The sequence below is a fragment of the Triticum dicoccoides genome, chromosome 3B, assembly GCF_002162155.2.
Source record: "Triticum dicoccoides isolate Atlit2015 ecotype Zavitan chromosome 3B, WEW_v2.0, whole genome shotgun sequence".
NCBI classification, from domain to species: Eukaryota; Viridiplantae; Streptophyta; class Magnoliopsida; order Poales; family Poaceae; genus Triticum; species Triticum dicoccoides.
The window spans coordinates 675,670,600-675,697,704 of record NC_041385.1 but is presented as its reverse complement, the minus strand read 5'-3'; the positions used below and the strand labels follow the sequence as shown (position 1 = coordinate 675,697,704).

Sequence of the window (27,105 nt, the reverse complement as noted above, 5' to 3'; positions counted from 1 at the left end):
TGATCAAGTCAGATTTGAACCACTCTGTGTGAGGAGCACTCGGAGTCGCCGATTCGTCATGGACTTAAACTTCCAAAACTTCTTTGTGCGTTTCGGTCTGACCGATTCTTCCATTTCGGTCATACCGAGATCACTAAGTTGATCTAGGTTTTCAATCTCGGTGCAACCGATTTGAACATTTTGGTCACACCGAGTTGCAGTAACTGCTTGCAGTTATGCATCTCGGTGCCACCGAGTTGTTCCACTCAGCTACACCGACATGGTTGGGCTATATATATCCACGGGCATTTTTTTTTGGAAATTTCTCCGAACTGTTTCGCCCATGCCGAGCCCGCTCTGCCTCCTAGGTCTCCGGATCATCCTGCTCGTCACCAACTGCCTCCAGCAGCTGGTCTCCGTCGCCGTCAACGGAATTCTTCTCCATCGGTGCCGCCGTAGCAAGTCCATCGCCGAACTAGGGTATGGTCTTGACCTTTGTGCTATTCCACTCCGATTCCTAGCACGTTGTTTTCGCCATGTATCTTGCCACGATTGAGATCACTTTATACAGTAAAAACACTCCGTGGATTAGGTTTGGATTGAAAATTTAGGGTTAGGTTTCCGCCAAAACCATCTCGGACCAACCGAGTTGTAGAACTCGGTTCCACCGATTCGGCTAAGGCCATTGCACATGTGATTCTCGGTCCGACCGAGAATTGCAAATCGGTGTGACCGAGTTCAGGACTTTGTGAAACCCTAGCAGTCTCGGTGCCACCGAACTGTGACTCGGTCTGACCAAGTTCACTAGTTTAGGTTCCAAAAGCTGCTTCGTATCACCGAGTTTACAAATTGGTAGATCCGAAATGCTTTCTGTGGAAAACTAAAACTAAGTTTTTAATTCATTCTCTTGCAAAAACCTCTGTATTTTGTGATGCTCATCCTATCTACCTCATCTATATCTATTCACAGGGTCTGCTGTCAGTGTTTGCAACATGTCTGATCAAAGTGACAGTTAGAACAAGTCTGAGGAGCAGGTTCAGATGAGTGAGGGCACTAGTCCCTCTAGCAGCTATGATCGTAGCAGAAGCACACCCAGCAACTTGCCTAAGGCAGCCACCAGGGCCAGAAAGAAGAAAACCTCAGAGTCTGAAGATGAAGACTACTCCCTCCGTCCTTTAAAGAGTGTACTTCCAACTTTGTTGGAGGGTCAAACTATCTCAATGTTTGACCGAGTTTGTGCAAAAAGATATTAATGTTTATGAAACCAAATAGATATATGATGAAAATATATTTTATCATGAATCTAATGCTACTAATTTGATGGCATAAATGTTGGTACATTATTGTATAAATACGGTCAAACATAAAAATGTTTGACTTTCCAACAAAGTTGGAAGTACACTCTTCAAAGGACGGAGGGAGTATGTGGTTGTAGAGGATGAGGCCACTTCCAAGAAGAAGGTGCACAAGAAGGAGTATGGCACAACTGCTGCCACTAAGCCTGGTATGAAGATGAAAGCACTTGCAAAGAGAATTCCCATGTCTAAGGCCAGAGCCTCTACTCAAGTGCCTTTGGAATCTGAACCAAAAGAGGGTGCTGAAGAAGGGAAGAAGAGGAAGGAAAGGGTCAAGAAGACCATGGCCAGGGTTGTTGGAAAGCCTTCCATGATGGAAGAGGAAGAAGAAGAAGAGGTTACTGCACCAGCACCTAAAGCTCAGAAGCTTATGGGTGATGCCATCAGGTTAGGGGCTGCTTCATCAAAGGCCGAAGCTCCTAAGGCAGCTGCTCCAAAGCCTAAAATTGCACCCAATAGGAATACTAGGAACATTCCTGCTGGAGAGAAGAACAAGGCCCCAGTGCCTGAAGCTGCTGTTGAAGAAGAAGATGATGAGGAACATGTCTTGAGAAAGTTGAAGCCCAAAATTCCAGATCACAATGATGTTCATCTTGTAGCTGAGGATATGAAGCTGAGAAAGGATGCAGGTCTCAGGCAGTGGAGGTTGACTGATCCCTATGCAGTCAGGAGGAGAACTGTTGTGGACTACAGGTTCCATACAAAGGAACAACATGACTTCTATGAGACTGTGCTGCTTGACAAGAAGCCAATTGTCTATGACATGAGATGGGTGGACTGGAAATATATCAAGGAGAATGAAGAGCACTATCCTGGTGTGTATGACAGTTTCAATGCTTGTGGGGTGGATGATTTTGTTGGGCAGAAGCTCACAAAGTGGAATGATGAGATTATTATGCAGTTCTACTCCACAACCCACTTCTACCCAGATGGAAGGATAGTATGGATGTCTGAAGGTACAAGGTACCAATCAACTATTGAAGAATGGGCTAATCTAATCAATGCACCTAAGGAGAAAGAGGATGCCTTGGATGTCTATGCCAAGAAGAAGAAGGATCACAACTCTATGGCACATATGTACAGAGAGATCCCAGATGCTGCTATCGAAACACACAAGTTTGGATCAGTACGTTACCTTCTGTCAGGATTGCCAACAATCAACTGGATCCTCGGGCACACTCTTTTGCCTAAGTCTGGAGATCACAAGATGATCAGAGGCCATGCCATCAACCTACTTCACATATTTGATGTGCCTCAAAAGTTCAAGGTCATGAGCCTCATAGTAGAAACTATCAAGAGGACTGCTGCAGATCAGAAGAGAAGTTGTGGATATGCCCCACAGATCCAGGAGCTAATCAACTCCAAGATGGGCACAGACACATACCTCCTGGACAAGGATCACATGCCTATCTATCCAGATTTTGAGGACAACACAGTGGTAATGGATGAAGATGAACCATCTTCTGTGCAAGCATAAGCAAAGAAGGAGAAGGCAAGGACTGAAAAGGCTGCAAAGATGCCAACCATTAATGAGGCATCTCAGTACTTCTTGAAGAGCAAGCAAGATCAGCTTGGCTACTTGATTGCCTCCACTCCGAGGATTGAGAAGGGACTGGCCACCCTGACTCAAAACCAGGAGAGCCTGGAGAGGATCATGGAGCAGAAGTTCTATGACTTGGATGTGAAGGTCACTGAGATACAATCAGTTGTTGAGAAACTTCAGGATGACATGCAGGAGTGGAAGGGCAAGACTACTACTGATGCTTTTGCCAGAGTTCCCAGAGCCCATAGATCAGCTGAAGTGCATGTTAGACACAAGAGCAACTTCATCTACACCAGTACAGCTTCAGTGCCACCAGCTCCAGCACCTACTCCACCAGCTCCATCTACATCAACTGATGCCTTCGTCCTTGCAGTCTTATCTACACCACCACCTGAAGACCAAGCCTAAGAGTCGATTTAGTACTATGCATTTTCTATGAATTTTTTGGTAACTTGTTGCCAAAGGGGGAGAAAAATGTATAGATCATAGGCTTCGAGAGAGAGTGTTGCTTTTGTTCTCTCTTGTTTTGGTGGTTGAACTTTGTTTGCTTGTTTGAGATACTTCATGTTTGTGTGATACTTGGATGATCATGTGTTTGATCATATGCTCCCTTAATGCTTGTTGGATGACATTATCCTTTTATCTTTATATGATCATTCACTTTGCTTGGTGATGAGTGCATGTATTTAATTATTATCATTTTGAGCACTCCACCAAGATGTATATGACATGGAAGAGTAACTCATGATCCTAACTCTTTGTGCATTTGCAGTCCAAAGCAAATCTTAAACTATGCACAAATTTAGGGGGAGCTCTTACATTTCACACACTTCTCAAAGCGACAATGTTTTTCAATCTTACTATCATTTGTCGAAGCTTTGATCTATATGTTGTCATCAATTACCAAAAAGGGGGAGATTGAAAGTGCAACTATCCCTAGGTGGTTTTGGTAATTCCTAACAACATATAGCTCATTGAGCTAATGCCATTTCAAGATGAATATTTCAGGAAAGCTCAATGATTGGCATGGCATGGATGAGAAAAGTGGATCCCTCAAAGTGCTAAGGACAAAAGGATTGGCTCAAGCTCAAAGCTCAAGACTCTACATTTTATATTTTAGTGATCCAAGATCATATTGAGTCTATAGGAAAAGCCAATACTATCAAGGAGGGATGAGGTGTTGCTTAATGGCTTACTTGCTCAAAATGCTTAGTGATATGCTCCAAAGCCCTCAACTACTTTCTCACATCCACATATGACCTAAATCAAAAGTCAAACTCGGCCCCACCGATTATTTCTATCCGGCGCCACCGAGTTCAGATGTCATAGCCGCTGCCACAAACCCTAGGCAAATCGGTCTCACTGATAGGGATCTCGGTCTCATCGAGATGGGATTGTAATCTCTCTGTTTCCCTTCATAACGTTTCTGTACCACCGAGATGAGCGATCGGTCCCACCGAGATTGCAATCTAAACACTCTATTTCCTTTTCATAACATTTCGGTCTCACCGAAATGAGCGAACCGGTCCCATCGAGTTTACCTGACCAACTCTCTGGTTAGCTTATTACCAAAATCGCTCCCACCGAGTTTGTGTAATCGGTCTCACTGAGATTATGTTATGCCCTAACCCTAACCATATCGGTCCTACCGAGTTGCATGTCGGTCCCACCGAAAATCCTGAGTCCGACCAAGTTTCTCAATTCGGTCCCACCGAGATTGGCAAGTTGTGTGTAACGGTTAGATTTTGTGTGGAGGCTATATATACCCCTCCACCTCCTCTTCATTCGTGGAGAGAGCCATCAGAACAAACCTACACTTCCAACTTGCATTTTTTGAGAGAGAACCACCTACACTTATGTTGAGGCCAAGATATTCCATTCCTACTATATGAATCTTGATCTCTAGCCTTCCCCAAGTTGCTTTCCACTCAAATCTTCTTTCCACCAAATCCAAATCCTGTGAGAGAGAGTTGAGTGTTGGGGAGACTATCATTTGAAGCACAAGAGCAAGGAGTTCATCATCAACACACCATTTGTTACTTCTTGGATAGTGGTGTCTCCTTGATTGGCTATGTGTCACTTGGGAGCCCCCGACAAGATTGTGGAGTTGAACCAAGGAGTTTGTAAGGGCAAGGAGATCACCTACTTCGTGAAGATCTACCGCTAGTGAGGCAAGTCCTTCGTGGGTGATGCCCATGGTGGGATAGACAAGGTTGCTTCTTCGTGGACCCTTCTTGGGTGGGGCCCTCCATGGACTCACGCAGATGTTACCCTTCGTGGGTTGAAGTCTCCATCAACGTGGATGTACGATAGCACCACCTATCGGAACCACGACAAAAACATCCGTGTCTCCGATTGCGTTTGAATTCTCCAAACCCTTCCCTTTACATTCTTGCAAGTTGCATGCTTTACTTTCTTCTGCTCATATACTCTTTGCATGCTTGCTTGAATTGTGTTGAGATTGCTTGACTTGTGCTAAGTTAGCTAAAATCTGCCAAAGACTAAAACTGGGAAAAGGATAAATTTTATTTGGTCAAGTAGTCTAATCACCCCCCCCCCTCTAGACATACTTCCAATCCTTCAATGTGCAAACTAAATCTCGTTGAGGTGGAGATGACTCATAACCTGCAGATGAAAAGAAGAGCTTGCCTACAGATTTGGACCCTCGATGTATCCATGGAAGGCTAGCCATACAAAGTGGTGCTTCGATGTGAAAACTCAAGGCAACCGTGGCAAGGCCCCATCGAACAACGCCTCATTTCCTCTTACTCCACCTATTTCCCATAACTTAGATTCATAATCAAATATTCAGGTGCAATAACAATTTATGTCCGGTTATAAATTAAAACCAAGGAAATTTAATACTAATTAGAATCCGAGACACATCAAACCAAGGAAATTGATCTGCAAGATGCCCTTGCAGCGCAAGACAACTCCTCCCTTAGCCAATCCATAGACGACAGCTCACTGGTCGCTACTTGTCGGCGCATTCAAACTTCTCCTTTCCCTCTATGACAGAAAATCAACATGTGAACATAAGAATCAAAATAAGAGAAGGAACAAGCAGTAGTCGAGATGTACAACAAGCGTGCGCTTATAAGCTATTATATGTCAGTATGAATGTGCGAAAAACATGGGGCTCTAAACTATAAACCAATTATTAACTAAAATGTTACTTTGGCGACTTCATTGCTTCACATGTCCTTATTTCAGCACAACATGTCATGCATATTTAGAAACCACGACATATATATCAACCGCACTAATATGGTAAACAATTAGCTAACCCTGGCATATTTACCTTTCGCATGTGGTTGTGATCTTTTCGCATTAATCTCCAATAGTGAATCATCCATGATCTCAATGTATCCTTTAAAGGGGCCACCAACAAATGGGAGGAGGGGTGTTAACTTGAGCAGTGAAGGAAAGAATATAATGGCAGAATTAAATTTGTCAAATTCCGATGCAGTAGAACATCCCACTGGATGATTTTTGTCATTGCACCTAATAACAGAAAAAAGTAGGAACCCAATTGCGCAAAATTAGGTGTTAAGTAATTTTTCTATGCTCGAAATACAGTGCAACATGGTCTGATGCAATTTTGATACAAAGTAGTACAAAACTAACTACTGCAAAACTATAAGTTCAACACCTAAACTTTGAGTTTCAGTTGTAGAAGTTCTCATAGCAAAAAATATGCAAATCATATAGCATTATTTCCTTACCATGTACTTAGCATCAATAAAAGGACTATTGACAGCCACAACTTCAATAACACCTCTACTGGAGCATTGATGTCTCTTCTCAAATCCTCAATGATTGAATGATCATTAATTTCTTCAATCCTTATAACTGAATATTTCTTGTGTCTGTATGTCACTTGACTCACTCCCTGGCAGCAAGCAACAAAGTCAGTATAAGACAATGCATAGCTTTGTAGCTTCATTACATCAAAGCATCAACATCAGGCCATCATCAGCCCAACACCCTGACAAAGCACCGAGCAACAAGCCAGCAAGTACACACACAACAAGCAAGCACACACGCAGCACAGCAACAGCAAGCACGAAGACATCACACGTGTAATAAGCAGGGCAAGAAGACCAAGAAGAGCAGTGATTCGGAGGAAGTTACCTTGCTGGGGACGGGATTCCTGGCGGAGTGGTGGAGTTGACTCGGGGCGGTGATGGAGGTCACTCGAGGCGGCGCCCAAGGCGACTCCAGGCGGCAGCGGTGGCGTAGCCATGCAGGCAACCTCGATCCAATCCGCCACCCTGCTCTTTTCAATGGGGCGACGCATCATCACCTCCTACTGGTTGCAGCTCTTGTAATGTTGTGGCACCTGTGGCTGCTCTTCGATGGTGAGCCTCCTCCCATGATGGCCGAGCAAGGTGGGTGCAGAGGCAGCGGCTACGCTCACGGTGCAGTAGAGGCAAGCCGATCTGCCTCCTTGGCTGGCATCCGCGCCTCTCCTCCTTCTCTGGCAGGTGACGCCCAGCTGATCTCCTCCTTCCGCGGCTTCCTCGCGACCTGGGGTGGATAAGGACCTTGGGGAGGTGGTGGATCTTGTCGAATGCGGTGGCGGAGCTCCTGGGGCTGCGGGAAGGAGGGAGCTGCGGGTTGGGGGCTAGCCGGCTAGGGTTCGTTCGGCCGTGCGCTCCTTCCATCGTCCCCTGACCTTCTTGATTTCCTCTGCTCCGCCTTTGCCTTCCTCTCCTCTCCCGAGGACTAGCCATGGCTCTCTGGCCCTGCCCTTTGAACCGGTGCGCGAACGGACGAGGGGAAGTCCGGGTGGTGTGGAAGAGACGGGGCTCGGGGTGGAGCATGTGAGGACGGAGGAGGAAGAGCTCGGGGTAGACATAGACAGAGGAGGAAGAGCTCATACCAGGGATGGAGGACGGATGCGGGTGGGGCGGCGGCTAGGGTTCATGCGGCTGAGACGAGTGAGGGAGGAAGGAGGCGGGGGCGTGTGGCTGTGGGGTTTGGGCGACCAATGGGATTTTCGGGATGAATGACCAATCTACCGTTTCACCCCACACCCAGCCAACACATCGCGACCCCATCGACGAAGCGGCCCACCCGTCATACACACATGAAAGAAACAGCAAGGTGAAACACACAGTGAATATCTAACGGATGAGGAGAGCCGAGGTGGGATTTTTACCCTGATCTGACGGCCACGAATGACCCAATCGGGGGAGCCTTCTGGAGGTGAGTTGGCTAGCCTCTGTATTGTTTTAAATGTCCTTCACATCCCGATATTATGCTAAGTGTGTGCATGTGTGCACGATATCAAGATGCTCCTAAAGAATGTCATCTTAAGGCCGTGAAAAGGATAGTGAGATACTTAATCCATACACCAAACTTTGGCATTTGGTATCCAAAGAGGGCCTCCTTTAATCTTGTTGGCTACTCCGACTCGGACTATGCCGGTGACAAGGTTGATAGAATGTCCACTTCGGGTACTTGTCAATTTCTTGGTAGATCTCTTGTATCTTGGTCTTCCAAGAAACAAAACTCGGTATCCTTATCCACCGCCGAAGCGGAATACATTGTCGCCGGTTCATGTTGTGCTCAATTACTTTGGATGACCCAAACTCTTAAAGATTATGGGATATATGTGAAACATGTTCCATTGCTTTGTGACAATGAAAGTGCTATCAAGATTGCTCACAATCCCATGCAACATTCTCAAACTAAGCATATTGAAGTTCGTCATCATTTCATTCGAGATCATGTTGCCAAAGGGGACATTAATCTTAAGCATGTTCGCACCGAAAAGCAATTAACTGATATATTCACTAAACCACTTGATGAGAAAGTGTTTTGCAGGTTAAGAGGTGAATTGAACATCATTGATGCTTCAAACTTGGAGTAGGAACTCCATTTGATACAGGTACTTGGATGAATCTAAATCTATGAGATTGCAACACACTCACATGTTGAGAAAATCTCTACATCACCAAGTCTCTACACAATGGTGGTTGAAGACAAGGAAGCACGAAACCATTCAAACATATCCTTTGACAAATTCTATGTTGAGTTTCATGATTGTCATTTGGATACACAAGTGCTCTTCCTTGCAAAACTAACCCATGTAGGTAGACGAACTCAAATTCCAAAGTGGTGCTCCCAACTCTTGATGAGCTACATCAATCTTGAGCAACCCACATAATTTCAACTACATGATCACGATCAACACCACCACCCAAGGTATGTTATTCCATCTTAGAGAAGCTTTACTCCAAGTCATGAGTCAAAGCAACTCGACAAGATGTTAATACATCAAAATGCTTAAACGAAAAATGGTAACCCCATTTTGAGCTTAAACGATGAGTATGACCTATGATCAAGTGATCTCACTTGACTCCTAAGTCAATATACTCTAACATAGGTGACTTTGTCGCCGACCAATTCTAGATGAAGTTCTCTTGTGTTCTTTTCTGTGCTATTGCATTTGTCTCATGCATATTTGTTTCTCCCTTCAAAAAAACTTCATCCAGATTTCTTTTCTTTTATTTTCTGTTATGCATTCCCTGCATCCAATTCCTTGCAAATCCTTGTGAGATCTTCCTTGTCTAGAGAGCTGAGGTGACAAATGTTTTCTCTATGGTGAACTCGGTCACACCGGTCTGTTGTTTTCGGTCTAACCGAATCCTTTCGGTGCAACAGAAGCATAAAACTCGGAGTCACCGATTTCATAGCAGGAAAGACATTTTGCCATTTGTTCCTGCATTACTTTTGAACCAGCTCCACTCAATGAATCTTGTCCTCTACCAGCATCACATTCAACTTGTTGCTTTGTTTTGTGACTCAAGGACCAAACCCATTTGTGACAAAAATCCAGAAGAACCCTTCTTGGAAATTGATGTCAAAGGGGGAGAGAGAGATCACATCAAAGCTTAATCATATCTATAGGGGGGAGAATACTCAAGGGGAGAGAGAGTAATCATCAAGGACCCTGCTTGGTGTTCAAAGAGGAGAGAAGTCACATGTCTTTAAGAGGGGAAAGACATGTTCATATTTGGTTGTTTGCATTAGCTCTGTTTCTTTTCCTTGAGCTCTGATTTTCTGTTCCCTATCTTCTCCCAGTATCCCATGTTAGATTCAGGGGGAGCAAGATCTAAGGGAAGGAAATCATTGAATTCATTGCACATCTTTACCTTTGGGGACATGTCTATGTTCAATGTGGTACTTAGTACTTACTCTACATGTCATCCTAGTCTTGGTTCTCTTGTGGTTTCTTTTGTTTGCTCTGGCTAGGTGCATTTGTGTTATCTAACCTTGTTTACGCAGGTTCATTCCATCCTAAGCCAACTCAAGACCACAAGGTAAGTATATGCATCACAGTCATGTGTATGAGGATCTCTTGCTGATGTACATACTGTTTGCAAGAAGGACTCATGAGCATGAAGGTACATTTCCCATATTCACATCGTTTGCTCTGATGCATATAGCCAAGATACATGTAACACATTACTTACTCTGCCATGCTTATGCATTCACATTATCCTATATTCCATATTTACATGATTGCATACATGTAGGGGGATCCTATGCATGTTACATGTCTTTCCAAAGCTTTACTCATTACTCTCTATATCTTTATCTAAAGCTTTGATGTATGTTGTCATCAATTACCAAAAAGGGGGAGATTGAAAGCACAAGTACTCCCTGGGTGATTTTGGTAATTTATGTCAACATATCTCTTGTTGGACTAACACTTTTACCTAGTATGTTTCAGATAAGTTCAACAATGGAGTGGCATGGACTAGAGGATGTGGAACCCCTTCAAGACACTAAGGACAAAGGATTGGCTCAAGCTCCAAGCACAAGACTCTACTCTTTCTATATTAGTGATCCAAGATCACATTGAGTCTATAGGAAAAGCCAATACTATCAAGAGGGGATGAGGTGTTGCTTAATGAGGTTTTTGCTCAAAATGCTTAGTGATATGCTCCAAAGCCCTCAACTACTTTCTCACATCCACATATGACCCAAACCAAAAGTCCAACTCGGCCCCACCGATTCTTTCTATCCGACGCCACCGAGTTCAGATGTCATAGCCACTGCCAAAAACCGTAGGCAAATCGGTCTCACCGATAGGGATCTCGGTCTCATTGAGATGGGATTGTAAGCTTTGTGTATGTGTGTATTACCAAAATCGGTCTCACCAAGTTTGTGTAATCGGTCCTACCGAGTTTACAATGCAAACTCTCTGTTCCTCTTCGTAACATTTTGGTCCAACCGAGATGAGCGAATCGGTCCCACCGAGTTTGCCTGGCCAACTCTCTGGTTAGCTTATTACCAAAATCGGTCCCACCGAGTTTGTGTAATCAGTCTCACCGAGATTACATTATGCCCTAACCCTAACCATATCGGTCCTACCGAGTTGCATGTCGGTCCCACCAAAAATCCTAATGGTCACATTATTTGCTAAATCGGTCCGACCGAGTTTGAAGATTCGGTCCCACCGAGATTGGTAAGTTGTGTGTAATGGTTAGATTTTGCGTGGAGGATATATATACCCCTCCACCCACTCTTAATTTGTGGAGAGAGCCATCAGAACATGCCTACACTTCCAACATACATTTTCTGAGAGAGAACCACCTACACTTGTGTTGAGGTCAAGATATTCCATTCCTACCATATGAATCTTGATCTCTAGCCTTCCCCAAGTTGCTTTCCACTCAAATCTTCTTTCCACCAAATTCAAATCATGTGAGAGAGAGTTGAGTGTTGGGGAGACTATCATTTGAAGCACAAGAGCAAGGAGTTCATCATCAACACACCATTTGTTACTTCTTGGAGAGTGGTGTCTCCTAGATTGGCTAGGTGTCACTTGGGAGCCTCCGACAAGATTGTGGAGTTGAACCAAGGAGTTTGTAAGGGCAAGGAGATCGCCTACTTCGTGAAGATCTACCCTAGTGAGGCAAGTCCTTCGTGGGCGATGACCATGGTGGGATAGACAAGGTTGCTTCTTCGTGGACCTTCGTGGGTGGAGCCCTCCGTGGACTCGCATAGCCATTACCCTTCGTGGGTTGAAGTCTCCATTAACGTGGATGTACGATAGCACCACCTATCGGAACCACGGCTCAAAAATCTCTGTGTCTCCAAATTGCGTTTTCACACTCCAATCCCATCCCTTTACATTCTTGCAAGTTGCATGCTTTACTTTTCGCTGCTCATATACTCTTTGCATGCTTGCTTGATATGTATTGTGATTGTTAAACTTGTGCCAAAACTCCACTTCAACTTAAAGAAATTAAAAACTGCAACTTTTCTTGCTTAGTGTCTAATCACCCCCCCCCTCTAGACACCTCTTCTCGATCCTTTCAAACCTCGACTTCGGTCGCCACTCCTACTACAAAGCACGGCATTTTTTAGTAAAAATAACTATTCACCTGTATTTAAATACAAACAAAGTTATCCCATACCTTGGTTATCTTCCAATTGCTTTTTTATTCGGCCGAGCTCCTCTTCGGCCCACTCCAGTCTCTGCTTCAGTCCGGAGACCTCCGCGATATGAGAGGTTGCAGTCAATAATGATGCCTGATCATTCACATAGGTATTTCCTAATTAGTCTCCTGCGAAATACATTTGATCCTTTGTCCGGCTTTCTTTTTGAAACACCGAACAATGTATCAGGGGCTACTATCTATATTATGACATTCTTTTAACTTCATTACTTACCTCAAAGTCTATTAGAAGGCTGGTGCAGGCTTCGGTCAGCCCGCTTTTGACGGACTGGACCTTCTCAATCACCGCACCCATAAGGGTACGATGCTCTTCAATGATGGAAGCGCTTTGCAGCGCCTGTTGGGGATCGTTGCAGAAATTAAAAAAATTCTACGCATCACCAAGATCAACCTATGGAGTAACTAGCAACGAGAGATAGGGGAGTGCATATTCATACCCTTGAAGATCGCGAGACGGAAGCGTTGCAAGAACGCGGATGAAGGAGTCGTACTCGTAGCGATTCAGATCGCGGCGGATTCCGATCTAAGCGCCGGACAACGGCACCTCCGCGTTCAACACACATGTAGCCCGGTGACATCTCCCGTGCCTTGATCCAGCAAGGAGGAGGGAGAGGTTGAGGAAGATGGCTCCAGCAGCAGCATGACGGCGTGGTGGTGATGGAGTGGCAGTTCTCCGGCAGGGCTTCGCCAAGCTCACGCGGAGGAGGAGAGCTGTTGGGGAGGGGAGGGGCTGCGCCTTGGATGTGGTGCTGCAGCCCTCCCTCCACCCCTCTATTTATAGGGAGAAGGGGGAAGGGGGCCGGCCCCTCTAAATGAGATCTAGAGGGGGGCGGCCAAGGGCGAGGGGGCTTGCCCCCCAAGCAAGGGGGGCGCCCCCTTTAGGGTCCCCCCCAACCCTAGGCGCATGGGCCCTAGGGGGGAGGCGCCCAGCCCACCTAGGGGCTGGTTCCCTTCCACCTACAACTCATAAGGCCCTCTGGGGCAGGTGGACCCTCCCGGTGGACCCCCAGAATCCCTCCAATGGTCCCGGTACCATACCGGTATACCCCCGAATATTTCCGGTGACCGTATGATGACTTCCCATATATAAATCTTCACCTCCGGACCATTCCAGAACTCCTCGTGACGTCCGGGATCTCATCCGAGACTCCGAGCAACATTCGGTAATCACATACAAATCTTCCTTATAACCCTAGCGTCATGGAACCTTAAGTGTGTAGACCCTACGGGTTCGGGAATCATGCAGACATGACCGAGACAGCTCTTTAGGCAATAACCAACAGCGGGATCTGGATACCCATGTTGACTCCCACATGTTCCACGATGATCTCGTCGGATGAACCACGATGTCGAGGATTCAAGCAAACTCGTATACAATTCCCTTTGTCAATCGGTATGTTACTTGCCCGAGATTCGATCGTCGGTATCCCAATACATCGTTCAATCTCGTTACCAGCAAGTCACTTTACTCGTTTCGTAATGCATGATCCCGTGACTAACTACTTAGTCACATTGAGCTCATTATGATGATGCATTACCGAGTGGGCCCAGAGATACCTCTCCGTTATACGGAGTGACAAATCCCAGTCTCGATTCGTGCCAACCCAACAGACACTTTCGGAGATACCTGTAGAGCACCTTTATAGTCACCTAGTTACGTTGTGATGTTTGGTACACCCAAAGCACTCCTACGGTATCCAGGAGTTACACAATCTCATGGTCTAAGGAAATGATACTTGACATTAGAAAAGCTTTAGCAAACGAACTACATGATCTTGTGCTATGCTTAGGATTGGGTCTTGTCCATCACATCATTCTCCTAATGATGTGATCCCATTATCAATGACATCCAATGTCCATAGTCAGGAAGCCATGACCATCTGTTGATCAACAAGCTAGTCAACTAGGGGCTCACTAGGGACATGTTGTGGTCTATGTATTCACACATGTATTACGGTTTCCAGTCAATACAATTATAGCATGAACAATAGACAATTATCATGAACAAGGAAATATAATAATGACCATTTTATTATTGCCTCTAGGGCATATTTCCAATAGCGCCGCCAATAAAGTATCCGGAGCCTCTAGGTGGACTGAGGTCACCGGTGGAATAGGCACACCACCTTCTGTTGAAGAAGGTTGTTGGCCTGATTTCGGAGCTGTATTGGTCTCCGGAGTTGTCTCTGGCTAGGGGCCGAATTCAGGACGACCCCCGCCTTCAGCATCCATGGGGGCCTGCTTCCCCATGTGTCCGGTTGCCGAGGTTTGACCCTCCGGCGCCGCCTCGACGGTCTCCTGAGCTTCGCCCTGGCCTGAGCCCCTTTGGGACGACACCTCAGTGTTGTCCACGCCTCTAGGGGAGGAGGCCGTCGGGAGGGTCTCGCTGTCCATCGCATCCGGGTCCAACGAATCTTCTGACAAAGATTGCTCGATATCGGACCCGGCCGGACTGCAGAATATGTGACTTAATATGTTAATGCTATGCAAAAGTGAGACTGGATATATGGATGTGTCCGGGTTTCTTTGTACTCACGATTTGGCCAGGGGCTTGACCCTGGGTTCCCACTCTGGGCTGCTGTCAGTGGCTGCGGTGGATTCGTCTGGAAGGGAGGCTTTCCCCTTCTTAGACGTTTCGGCCTCCAAATGTGGGGAGGTCGTCCTCTTCTTTCTCCCCCTTGTAGGGGGGACTGGCTTTCCTCTTCTTCCTCCTCCTCTCCCTCGTCTTTTTCGGTGGAAGAGTGGGCCTCGGTGTCTTGGGACATCACGTCCGAAGTACCCTTGCGACGAAGCCTGCCCCTGGTCTCCTTGGCCTCCTTCTTGGCCTTCTTCTTCGGTGCCTTATATGGCTCCGGGACCAGCATCTTCATCAGAAGTGCGCTGGCTTGTTCTTCAGGCAGCGAAGCCGGACAGTAGATCCGCTCTACTTTCTTCGTCCAGCCCTGGGAGAATCGTTAGGGAAATATTAGGTGTTTTCCCCAAGGTATACAATTAAAGGATACACCTTGAAAACATATAAAGACTTACCGAACTTGCGGAGCGGGACAATTTGTGCCCGCGATCCTCGGCGGTGTCCGGCCATGACTTGCCGGGCTTGAATAGCACCTTCCAGATGTCTTCGTGCGTCGTGCCGAAGAACTCCAGCAAGGTTTGGTGCTTGGCCGGATCGAACTCCCATAGATTGCAAGTCCGGCGTTGACAGGGAAGGATCCGGCAAACTAGCATCACCTGGACCACATCGATAAGTTTGATATTCTTGTCCTCCATGCTCTTGATACGCGCTTGGAGCGTCGTCAGCCCGTCTGACGAAGACCAGTCTAGGCCCTTTTCGGGCCAGGACATGAGCTGCAGTGGGGCTCCAGATCGCAACTCGGGGGCGGCGGCCCATTTGGTGCCGCGTGGCTCGGTAACATAGAACCAATGTTGTTGCCAACCTTTGACGGACTTGTTGAATTTACCTGATGGCCATTTGACGTTGGGCATCTTGCTCACCATGGCTCCTCCGCACTCGGCGTGTTCGCTGCCTACCACCTTTGGCTTCACGTTGAAAGTCTTTAGCCATAGTACAAAGTGTGGCGGGATGAGGAGGAAGGCCTCGCACACGATGATGAATGTCGAAATGTTGAGGAAGGAATTGGGGGATAGGTCATGGAAATCTATCCCGTAGTAGTACATAAGGCCGCGAACAAATTGGTGGAGGGGAAAACCCAGCCCGCGGACGAAGTGAGGAAGGAATACAACCCTCTCATGGGGTTCCGGAGTAGGTACGATATGTCCCGCCGCCAGGAGACGGTGTGCGATCTTCTTGGCCAGGTATTCGACCTCCCGGAGTTTCTTGATATCCTTCTCCTTGACGGAGGAGGCCATCCACTTACCTTGTGCTTCGGATCCATACATGGTTGGAGTGCTTTTTGGGCGGAAGAGATGGGTGCTTGGGCGCTGGAGCTCGAGAATGAATGAGCAGAGGAAGAAGAGGGCGTGGGTGAAAGAGGGGAATCCTTATCCCTTTATAAAGGCAGTAAAAACCATGCGCCTCCCCACTCGCCCCAAAGCTCGCTTATTTCCCAAGCGCCGTGCTGATGGCACGATTGGGTTACCCGGGCCCGCATTGATGAGAATCCTGTGATAAGGGGACACGATCTCTGCTTTCACAATACGTGCCAATGAAACCGCGCCTTGAAATACACAGGGGCGGGATGAAAACAGTTCGAATAAAGACCGGGCCATGGCGTGATGTCACGCTATGAGTTGTCAGCAGATTGGACTCGCGGGATATTATACTCTCTACAGTGGTATGTGAAATTTGTTTTGCAGAGCTGGACACGATTCTTATGTTCAAGATCTACTTTGGAGTATTCGTAGAAGGAACCCGCCTTGCAATGCCGAAGACAATCTGCGCGCCGGACTCATCGTCATTGAAGCCTGGTTTAGGGGCTACTGAGGGAGTCATGGATTAAGGGGTCCTCGGACAGCCGGATTATATGCGTATGCCGGACTGTTGTGCTAAGAAGGTACAAGATAGAAGACTTCGTCCCGTGTCCGGATGGGACTCTCCTTTGCGTGGAAGGCAAGCTTGGCGATTCGGATATGAAGATTCCTTTCTCTGTAACCGACTCTGTGTAACCCTAGCCCTTTCGGTGTCTATATAAACCGGAGGGTTTAGTCCGTAGGACAAGAACAATCATAATCATAGGCTAGCTTCTAGGGCTTAGCCTCTACGATCTCGTGGTAGATCAACTCTTGTAGTACTCATATCATCAAGATCAATCAAGCAGAAAGTAGGGTATTACCTCCATCGAGAGGGCCCGAACCTGGGTAAACATTGTGTCCCCCGCCTACTGTTACCATTAGCCTTAGACGCACAGTTTGGGACCCCCTACCCGAGATCCGCCGGTTTTAACACCGACACTACCTTTGTCAGCACCATCTGGAATCCAGTTGGCCAGTAAAAGGCTCACTTTGTCCAAAGACAAGAAGCAGCTAGAAAGGATGTCGAGAGGGCATTTGGAGTTTTGCAGGCCCGTTTTGTAGTTGTTCGTGGGCCTGCTAAGCAATGAGATCCGAAAACCTTGTGGAAGGTGATGACATGTTGTGTGATCATGTACAACATGATCGTCGAAGATGAGGGTGACGATGCTGCCGCCATTCTGAAATTTGAGAACATGGGTGATCCTATCCAACTTTCGGACTAGAATCCAGCCACATTTGAAGAGTTTATTCAAATGCATCAACAAATTCGGCATGGATCAACTCACGAGCAGCTGAAGGAAGACCTGATTGAGCGTCAGTGGTCGGTGAAAGGGAAAAACAATGTTGGGATGTAATATTTGAACTTTTTAAAATTTAAACTAGTGCTGCATGCGGCTATTTAAACATCTGCACCCTTTGCATGCGCCTATTTAATGCGGACTTAAAAAGAGGAAGGTTGGATGTACGCGTCTAGGGTTGGATGACTGTCTCTCGCATTCGTATCCGCGTATTTGTCTTTCTATCTGCGGACAGATGCGGGAAGAAATTTGGAAGGCTGCCATTGAAATTTGAAAATGCCCTTACTCTTCGGAAAGAAGAATCTATGTGGGGTGCAAGGCCATCATCACGACTACGCGTAATTGTGACTTGTGAGGTGCACGGCCGCAAGTGATTGAGAGGTTTCCCTTCGGTTGACATGTCTTCCCCAACCTTCAGTCATCATCAGGACCACGTGTAACTGTGATGTGCATGGCAGCATGCCAGCAAGTGATGTGTGATCGCCTCCTCGCACTGTACCAGGAAACGGAATGTCCGGGCAGGGAAGTTGCACACTCCAAGGAACGCACAGGAACACCAATCCGTCGGCAACAGCTAGCCAGCATGGATCATGCATGTCAGCATCGTTCGTTGCGCTGTGCCAAATTCTGTTCGGCGGAAAGAACTAGCGAGAGGATTGAGTGGCATCCACACAAACAATGCCGGCATAGGGTGGCGATATAGTACTACGACGGCCACCGCGCGCGCACTCGAGGACTTCATGATATCTTTCTCGGCCGGCCAGCCGGACGGACGCACCAATCCGTTGCTCTCCGCCACCAATCGTAAAGCAGACAGTACTACATGCCTAGTTGCCCGCCGGTCGTCCAGATTCCTTGGCCGGATCGAGGGCGACCGCTTGAGCTTTAGCGCGGGAAAGCCGTATCTCAACCACCATTGGCGTCCAAGCAACCGATTCCTCCGCCTCGAAGCTGCTTAATCAGCTCCAGGATCAAGCATCTTATCTCACAGATACATAGATTATTATTAATTAGCAGTAACGCAAAAGGGTTAAGCATACCCGTACGTTAACCAGCTTACATCCTGTTTCTTCCTGCTTATCTGAGAGAGGAGAGAGACATGCGTATGTATGCTTGTTGCTAGTCCGGCACGGCGGCGTCCAAGTGGCAGCTTCGCCGGCCGTCCAATCCAGCCAACTTGTTACGTGGACGCCTCACCGCGCGCATGACGACGGGTTGTAGAGTTGCTTCAACGCAAGTCCAAGCGGAAAGGAGCTCGTTTGCGTGGGCCGGTGTCGTGTGGATTAATTTTAATTTTATCGCGCGACTTCTCTGCCTTTTTGACAAATCTATCGCACCGCCTCGTTGATTCATGATTGCATTTCACAGCACGTACGCAAAGTCCTTCGGTTATTTTTATGCAAGAAGATTAACGGTGAGCTTTCCTTGCTTCTACCCAAAGCAACAAACTAGAAGCGGAACTGAGGCACCGCGTGTCTCCGTCAGTCATCTTTTTCCCCGTCAGACATGTAACAATCTTAGTATGTTGATCGTAGATCACCCTATCCCTGTGCGTGGATACGCTTTTACCAAAAAAAGATGTGTGGATAAGCCTTCCTCTTTTGTAGTGCTACATCATGGTACTGTACGTGAACCTCGCGTCCAAGATTCATCTGGCCACGCAGCGAATTCAGCAGTGAACCGAGGAGTTGCCACGCAGAAACGTCACGTAATCGAGCATGCGTGTATTGTATATATCCAGTGCGCCGCGCCCATAAGTTTGTTGCAAGCACGACTGCCACTTACTCGCTGAATTCGTTGCAGAGTACTGCAGGCATTTAATTCAGGTTTGAAGCAGTCCGAGAATCTCTTTCAAAGGCGGGGAAGCCAAGTCTTGGCCGCTACAACTTATAAGTACCGCGCGCGCTCGCTTTCGCGTGCTCCTGGCCGCTGCTGTTGCACTCAGGTGCGGTGGCAGGGGGTGCGTGGTGGTTGCAGCCGCGCGTCCCCCGGGAGGAGCCAGGTCGCCGGGGATGGACGGCGAGATGGGCGAGGACGTGCTGGCGGAGATCCTCGTCAGGCTGCCGCACAAGTCGCTGGCGCGGTTCCAGTGCGTCTCCACCACGTGGCAGGGCCTCATCTCCGCCGACTACCTCCGCCGGAGGCTGCCGCTCATCACGTCCGGCGTGCTGTTCCACGACGGCCCGCGGGACGGCGAGGGCGGGAGGCGGGCGTACACGTACGCGCGCGCGGCGTCCGCGACCGGCGAAGACGGCGGCGGAGTGGCGGAGGCGGACGACATGTCCTTCTTCCCGTGCCACGCCACGTCCAGCATCATCGACGGCTGCAACGGCCTGCTGCTCTACTACGCGTCCTGCCCGGCGGCGTTCCACGTCGTGAACCCGACCACGCGGCGGTGGGCGGCGCTGCCGGAGCCGCGCAGGAAGACGCTGCTCTCCGTGCTGTCCTTCGATCCCTGCGCCTCCCCGCACTACAAGGTGGTCTGCTTCACCGGGTGGCTGCCCCGGGGCGCCTCCATCGAGGTGTTCGACTCGGAGACCGGTGCGTGGGGCGAGCACGAGCTCGACTTCGGCCTCGATACCGACGCCATGTCTGCCACCATGCACTGCTTCGGCGGCGCCGTCCACGTGCTGGCATACTCGGGCCACGTCGTCCGCATCGACCTCGCCACCATGGCGTGCACGGTCACCGCGCTCCCGGCGCCCGTGAGCTACCGGGCGCGCGCGGGACACTGCCGCGGCCGGCTCCGGTATGCGTCCAGCGACGGCTCGCGCCTCACGCTATGGGAGCTTGTGGACGCGGGCAAATCCGAGTGGGTGGCGAAGCACGAGCTGGGGGTCGGTGACCTCGTCTCCGGCGGCTCGTGCCACCCCGCTACCGCGACCTTCGTGTTCATGGCGTTCCACCCGGAGAGGGAGGTGGTGTACCTGTGGACGCCGTCGAAGCTCATCGCGTTCAACATGGAGCAGAGGCGCGTCGAGGAGGAGTGCGTGTTCGGGTCCGGGAAAGAAGACGCGCAGCTCATACAAATCTGGCTGTTTCCGTTCTCGCGCCATTTGGCCAGCTGCTTGGCCTGAGTGGCGATACCGCACGCCACACTGGGCGAAAGCGCTGAGCAGCTGAGGATGTGACCGCCTCCAAGAATGTGGGTCCGTTTACTGGTCTACAGAAATGTAGTTGCGTCCAACCCTGCACAAAAAAAGATACGTACAGCAAAGTCCAAATAAGGGATGCACGATACGATTATCACTTTCTATATTTGATTGATGCAATGCTTATTCTATTGTAGGGGAATCTATTTGTATTCTGTAATAACGGTCTTGTTCAATTACTTGCCTATTTGATATACTATATTCAATTTCTTACACTATTTAATAATTTGCCTATTTGACTAATCTCGATTTCTTATCATTTGTTGCCAAAGTATCCCGTGTGTGTACCCTCATACTTTCCCGTTAGCATCACATGTTGCATTTTTTTTTTACTTAAAGAAAATGCACTGGTGTTGACCCTAAGGGGATCTCTAGCAATCGCTTATCCTAAAAATTCAAAAGTCATCCTTATCTCACTTCCGTATCAATTTTTAAGTGATTAAACACTTATTAATATATCAGATCCCTTAAAACTTAATCCCTCAAAAAGAATTTGTTGTTAGTTCTTCCAAACATTTGCTTAAATAACTAAAACAAATTCATCACATTGCAAATCAAACATAAAAAAATTAAATGCATAACATCATAATAGAACTACGAGTATAAATAAAGTTCATCGGATCCATCAAACAACTAAACATAACCACAATGTATCAAAACACACCGAATGAACAAGTCCATTAAAAGAAACACAAACACATGGTGGACCAAAAGCCATTATAGTTCACAAGGGCCTCACGCACTCGCACCATCACCGTTGACACCACCATTGCTGCTGCCACCACCACCAAACTTTGCCAAGATGTCCCCACGAGTTAACTCCCGATATTGTCTTTCATTCTCGTCCATCTTGATAAGATCCATCCACATGATAGCACATTCCTCGACCACCCTCTTGTTCATTTGCTCCTCTGCCACCAATGCAAACTTTTGCTTCTCAATCTCAATCCTTTCCTTTGTTTCCTCGGCCTCCATTGCAAGACTTTTCACCTCAAGTTCAAGCTATTTTTCTTCCACTTGCACCTTTCTCTCCCCGGCTGCCGCCTTTGCCTTTCACTTCTCCTCCATCAACTTGATCTCAAAGCATCTACAACTAGACTACTCAAATGCTCCCTATATGTCCGGGCGAACGACCCGATCATTGACAGGTCACAAAATCTCGACCCGACCGCACCCCTCATACCGGCCCTGTACGTCTGGGCTGACCTGAAGGAAATATGCCCTAGAGGCAATAATAAAGATATTATTTATTTCCTTATATCATGATAAATGTTTATTATTCATGCTAGAATTGTATTAACCGGAAACATAATACATGTGTGAATACATAGACAAACATAGTGTCACTAGTATGCCTCTACTTGACTAGCTCGTTTATCAAAGATGGTTATGTTTCCTAACCACGGACAAAAGAGTTGTCATTTGATTAACGGGATCACATCATTAGGAGAATGATGTGATTGACTTGACCCATTCCGTTAGCTTAGCACTTGATCGTTTAGTATGTTGCTGTTGCTTTCTTCATGACTTATACATGTTCCTCTAACTATGAGATTATGCAACTCCCGTTTACCGGAGGAACACTTTGGGTGCTACCAAACGTCACAACGTAACTGGGTGATTATAAAGGAGTACTACAGGTGTCTCCAAAGGTGCATGTTGGGTTGGCGTATTTCGAGATTAGTTTTTGTCACTCCGATTGTCGGAGAGGTATCTCTGGGTCCTCTCGGTAATGCACATCACTATAAGCCTTGCAAGCAATGTGACTAATGAGTTAGTTGCGATATGATGTATTACGTAACGAGTAAAGAGACTTGCCGGTAACGAGATTGAACTAGGTATTGGATACCGACGATCGAATCTCGGGCAAGTAACATACCGATGACAAAGGGAACAACGTATGTTGTTATGCGGTTTGACCGATAAAGATCTTCGTAGAATATGTGGGAGCCAATATGAGCATCCAGGTTCCACTATTGGTTATTGACAAAGAATAGTTCTAGGTCATGTCTACATTGTTCTCGAACCCATAGGGTCCGCACGCTTAAGGTTTCGATGACAGTTATATTATGAGTTTATGAGTTTTGATGTACCGAAGGAGTTCGGAGTCCCGGATGAGATCAGGGACATGACGAGGAGTCTCGAAATGGTCGAGACGTAAAGATCGATATATTGGACGACTATATTCGGAGTTCGGAAAGGTTCCGAGTGATTCGGGTATTTTTCGGAGTACCGGAGAGTTACGGGAATTCGCCGGGGAGTATATGGGCCTTATTGGGCCATACGGGAATAGAGAAGAGACGCCAAAAGGAAGGAGGCCTGCGCCCCCCCCCCCCCTCTGGTCCGAATTGGACAAGGGGGGCAGCCCACTTTTCCTTCTCCCTCTCCTCCTCTTTCCTTCTCCAACAAGGAAAGGAGGAGTCCTACTCCTCCTCTTTCCTTCTCTAACAAGGAAAGGAGGAGTCCTACTCCCGGTGGGAGTAGGACTCCCCCCTTGGTGTGCCTCCTCCATAGGCCGGCCACCTCCCCCCTTGCTCCTATATATATGGGAGCAGGGGGGCACCCCAAAGACACAACAACAATTGATCCTTGAGATCTATTAGCCGTGTGCGGTGCCCCCCTCCATCATAGTCCTCCTCGATAATATTGTAGCGGTGCTTAGGCAAAGCCCTGCGACGGTAGAACATCAAGATCGTCACCACGCCGTCGTGCTGACGGAACTCTCCCTCGACACTCGGCTGGATCAGAGTTCGAGGGACGTCATCGAGCTGAACGTGTGCTAGAACTCGGAGGTGCCGTAGTTTCGGTGCTTGATCGGTCGGGCCGTGAAGACGTACGACTACATCAACCGCGTTGATCTAACGCTTCCGCTTTCGGTCTACAACGGTATGTAGATTACACTCTCCCCTCTCGTTGCTATGCCATCACCATGATCTTGCGTGTGCGTAGGAAATTTTTGAAATTACTACGTTCCCCAACAGTGGCATCAGAGCCAGGTTTTATGCGTAGATGTCATATGCACGAGTAGAACACAAGTGAGTTGTGGGCGATACAAGTCATACTGCTTACCAGCATGTCATACTTTGGTTCAGCGGTATTGTTGGATGAAGCGGCCCGGACCGACATTACGCGTACGCTTATGCGAGACTGGTTTTACCGCCGTGCTTTGCACACAGGTGACTAGCGGGTGTCTGTTTCTCCAAGTTTAGTTGAACCGAGTGTGGCTACGCGCGGTCCTTGTGAAGGTTAAAACAACATTAACTTGACGAACTATCGTTGTGGTTTTTGATGCGTAGGTAAGAACGGTTCTTGCTTAGCCCGTAGCAGCCACGTAAAACTTGCAACAACAAAGTAGAGGACGTCTAACTTGTTTTTGCAGGGCATGTTGTGATGTGATATGGTCAAGACATGATGAGATATAAGTTGTTGTATGAGATGATCATGTTTTGTTGAAGTTATCGGCAACTGGCAGAAGCCCTATGGTTGTCTCTTTGTTGCATAAGATGCAAGTGCCAAATAATTGCTTTACTTTATCGTTATGCGATAGCAATAGTTGCAAGAGCAATAGTTGGCGAGACGACCATGTGACGACACATTGATATAGATCAAGATGATGAAGATCATGGTGTCGTACCGGTAACGATAGAGATCATGACAGTACTTTGGAGATGGAGATCATAAGCACAAGATGATGATGGCCATATCATATCACTTATATTGATTGCATGTGATGTTTATCTTTTATACATCTTATTTTGCTTAGATTGACGGTAGCATTTTAAGATGATCTCTCACTAAATTATCAAGAAGTGTTCTCCCTGAGTATGCATCGTTGCGAAAGTTCTTCGTGCTGAGACACCACGTGATGATCGGGTGTGATAGGTTCTACGTTCAAATACAACGGGTGCAAAACAGTTGCACACGCGGAATACTCAGGTTAAACTTGACGAGCCTAGCATATAACAGATATGGCCTCGGAACACGGAGACCGAAAGGTCGAGCGTGAATCATATAGTAGATATGATCAACATATTGATGTTCACCGTTGAAACTACTCCATCTCACGTGACGATCGGACATGGTGTAGTTGATATGAATCACGTAATCACTTAGAGGATTAGAGGGATGTCTATCTAAGTGGGAGTTCTTAAGTAATATGATTAATTGAACTTAAATTTATCATGAACTTAGTCCAGGTAGTATTTTGCAAATTATGTTGTAGATCAATAGCTCGCGTTGTTGCTTTCATATGTTTATTTTGATATGTTCCTAGAGAAAATTGTGTTGAAAGATGTTAGTAGCAATGATGCGGATTAGATCCGTGATCTGAGGTTTATCCTCATTGCTGCACAGAAGAATTATGTCCTTAATGCACCGCTAGGTGACAGACCTATTGCAGGAGCAAATGCAGACGTTATGAACGTTTGGCTAGCTCAATATGATGACTACTAGATAGTTTAGTGCACCATGCTTAACGGCTTAGAATCGGGACTTCAAAGACATTTTGAACGTCATGGACCATATGAGATGTTCCAGGAGTTGAAGTTAATATTTCAAGCAAATACCCGAGTTGAGAGATATGAAGTCTCCAACAAGTTCTATAGCTAAAAGATGGAGGAGAATCGCTCAACTAGTGAGCATGTGCTCAGATTGTCTGGGTACTTCAATTGCTTGAATCAAGTGGGAGTTAATATTCCAGATAAGATAGTGATTGACAGAATTCTCTAGTCACCATCACTAAGTTACTAGAACTTCGTGATGAACTATAGTATGCAAGGGATGACGAAAATGATTCCCGAGCTCTTCGTGATGCTGAAATCGACGAAGGTAGAAATCAAGAAAAGAGCATCAAGTGTTGATGATTGACAAGACCACTAGTTTCAAGAAAAGGGCAAAGGGAAAGAAAGGGAACTTCAAGCAGAATGGCAAGCAAGTTGTCACTCCCACGAAGAAGCCCAAAGCTGAACCAAAGCCTGAAACTGAGTGCTTACACTACAAAGGAAATGGTCACTGGAAACGGAAATACCCTGAATATTTGGTGGATAAGAAGGATGGCAAAGTGAACAAGGGTATATTTGATATACATGTTATTGATGTGTACTTTACTAGTGTTTATAGTAGCCCCTGAGTATTTGATACTTGTTCGGTTGCTAAATATTAGTAACTCGAAACAGGAGTTACAGAATAAACAGAGACTAATTGAAGGGGAAGTGACGATGAGTGTTGGAAGTGGTTCCAAGATTGATATGATCATCATCGCACACTCCCTATACTTTCGGGATTAGTGTTAAACCTAAATAAATGTTATTTGGTGTTTGCGTTGAGCATGAATATGATTTGATCATGTTTATTGCAAAACGGTTATTCATTTAAAGTCAAAGAATAATTGTTGTTCTGTTTACATGAATAAAATCTTCGATGGTCATACACCCAATGAAAATAGTTTGTTGGATCTCGATCATAGTGATACACATATTCATAATATTGATGCCAAAAGATGCAAAGTTAATAATGATAGTGCAACTGATTTGTGGCACTGCTGTTTGGGTCATATCGGTGTAAAGCGCATGAAGAAACTCCATAAAGATGGATTTTCGGAATCACTTGGTTATGAATCATTTGATGCTTGTGAACCGTGCCATTTGGGCAAGATGACTAAAACTCCGTTCTCCGGAACAATGGAACGAGCTAGTGACTTATTGGAAATAATACATACTGATGTATGCGGTCCAATGAATATTGATGCTCGTGGCGAGTATCGTTATTTTCTGACCTTCACAAGATGATTTGAGCAGATATGAGTATATCTACTTAATGAAACGCAAGTCTGAAACATTTGAAAAGTTCAAAGAATTTCAGAGTGAAGTGGAGAATCATCGTAACAAGAAAATAAAGTTTCTACGATCTGATCGCGGAGTAGAATATTTGAGTTACGAGTTTGGTCTTCAATTAAAACAATGTGGAATAGTTTCAAAAACTCACGCCACCCGGAACACCATAGTGTAATGGTGTGTCTGAACGTCATAACCGTACTTTATTGGATATTGTACAATCTATGATGTTTCTTACCGATTTACCACTATCGTTTTGGGGTCATGCATTAAAGACAGCTGCATTCACGTTAAAAAGGGCACCACCTAAGTCCGTTGAGACGACACAATATGAACTGTGGTTTGGCAAGAAAACAAAGTTGTCGTTTCTTAAAGTTTGGGTTGCGATGCTTATGTGAAAAAGTTTCATCCTGATAAGCTCAAACCCAAATCGGAGAAATGTGTCTTCATAGGATACCCAAAGGAGAAAGTTGGGTACACCTTCTATCATAGATCCGAA

At 46.6% G+C, this 27,105-nt stretch overlaps 1 protein-coding gene across 1 annotated transcript; it reads left to right on the top strand.

Moving 5' to 3' along the window:
- Positions 1–19,387: 19,387 nt before the first annotated feature.
- LOC119277783 (F-box protein At5g62510-like) lies at positions 19,388–20,993 on the top strand. The gene has a single exon (XM_037559106.1). It carries the CDS (start codon positions 19,636–19,638, stop codon positions 20,698–20,700), a length of 1,065 nt encoding a protein of 354 aa, XP_037415003.1. The 5' UTR covers positions 19,388–19,635; the 3' UTR covers positions 20,701–20,993.
- The last annotated feature ends 6,112 nt before the right edge of the window (positions 20,994–27,105 follow it).

What these genes read in the sequence shown, in the direction of transcription:
- LOC119277783 (XM_037559106.1), top strand. Translation starts at nt 19,636, where the DNA reads ATGGACGGCGAGATGGGCGAGGACGTGCTGGCGGAGATCCTCGTCAGG.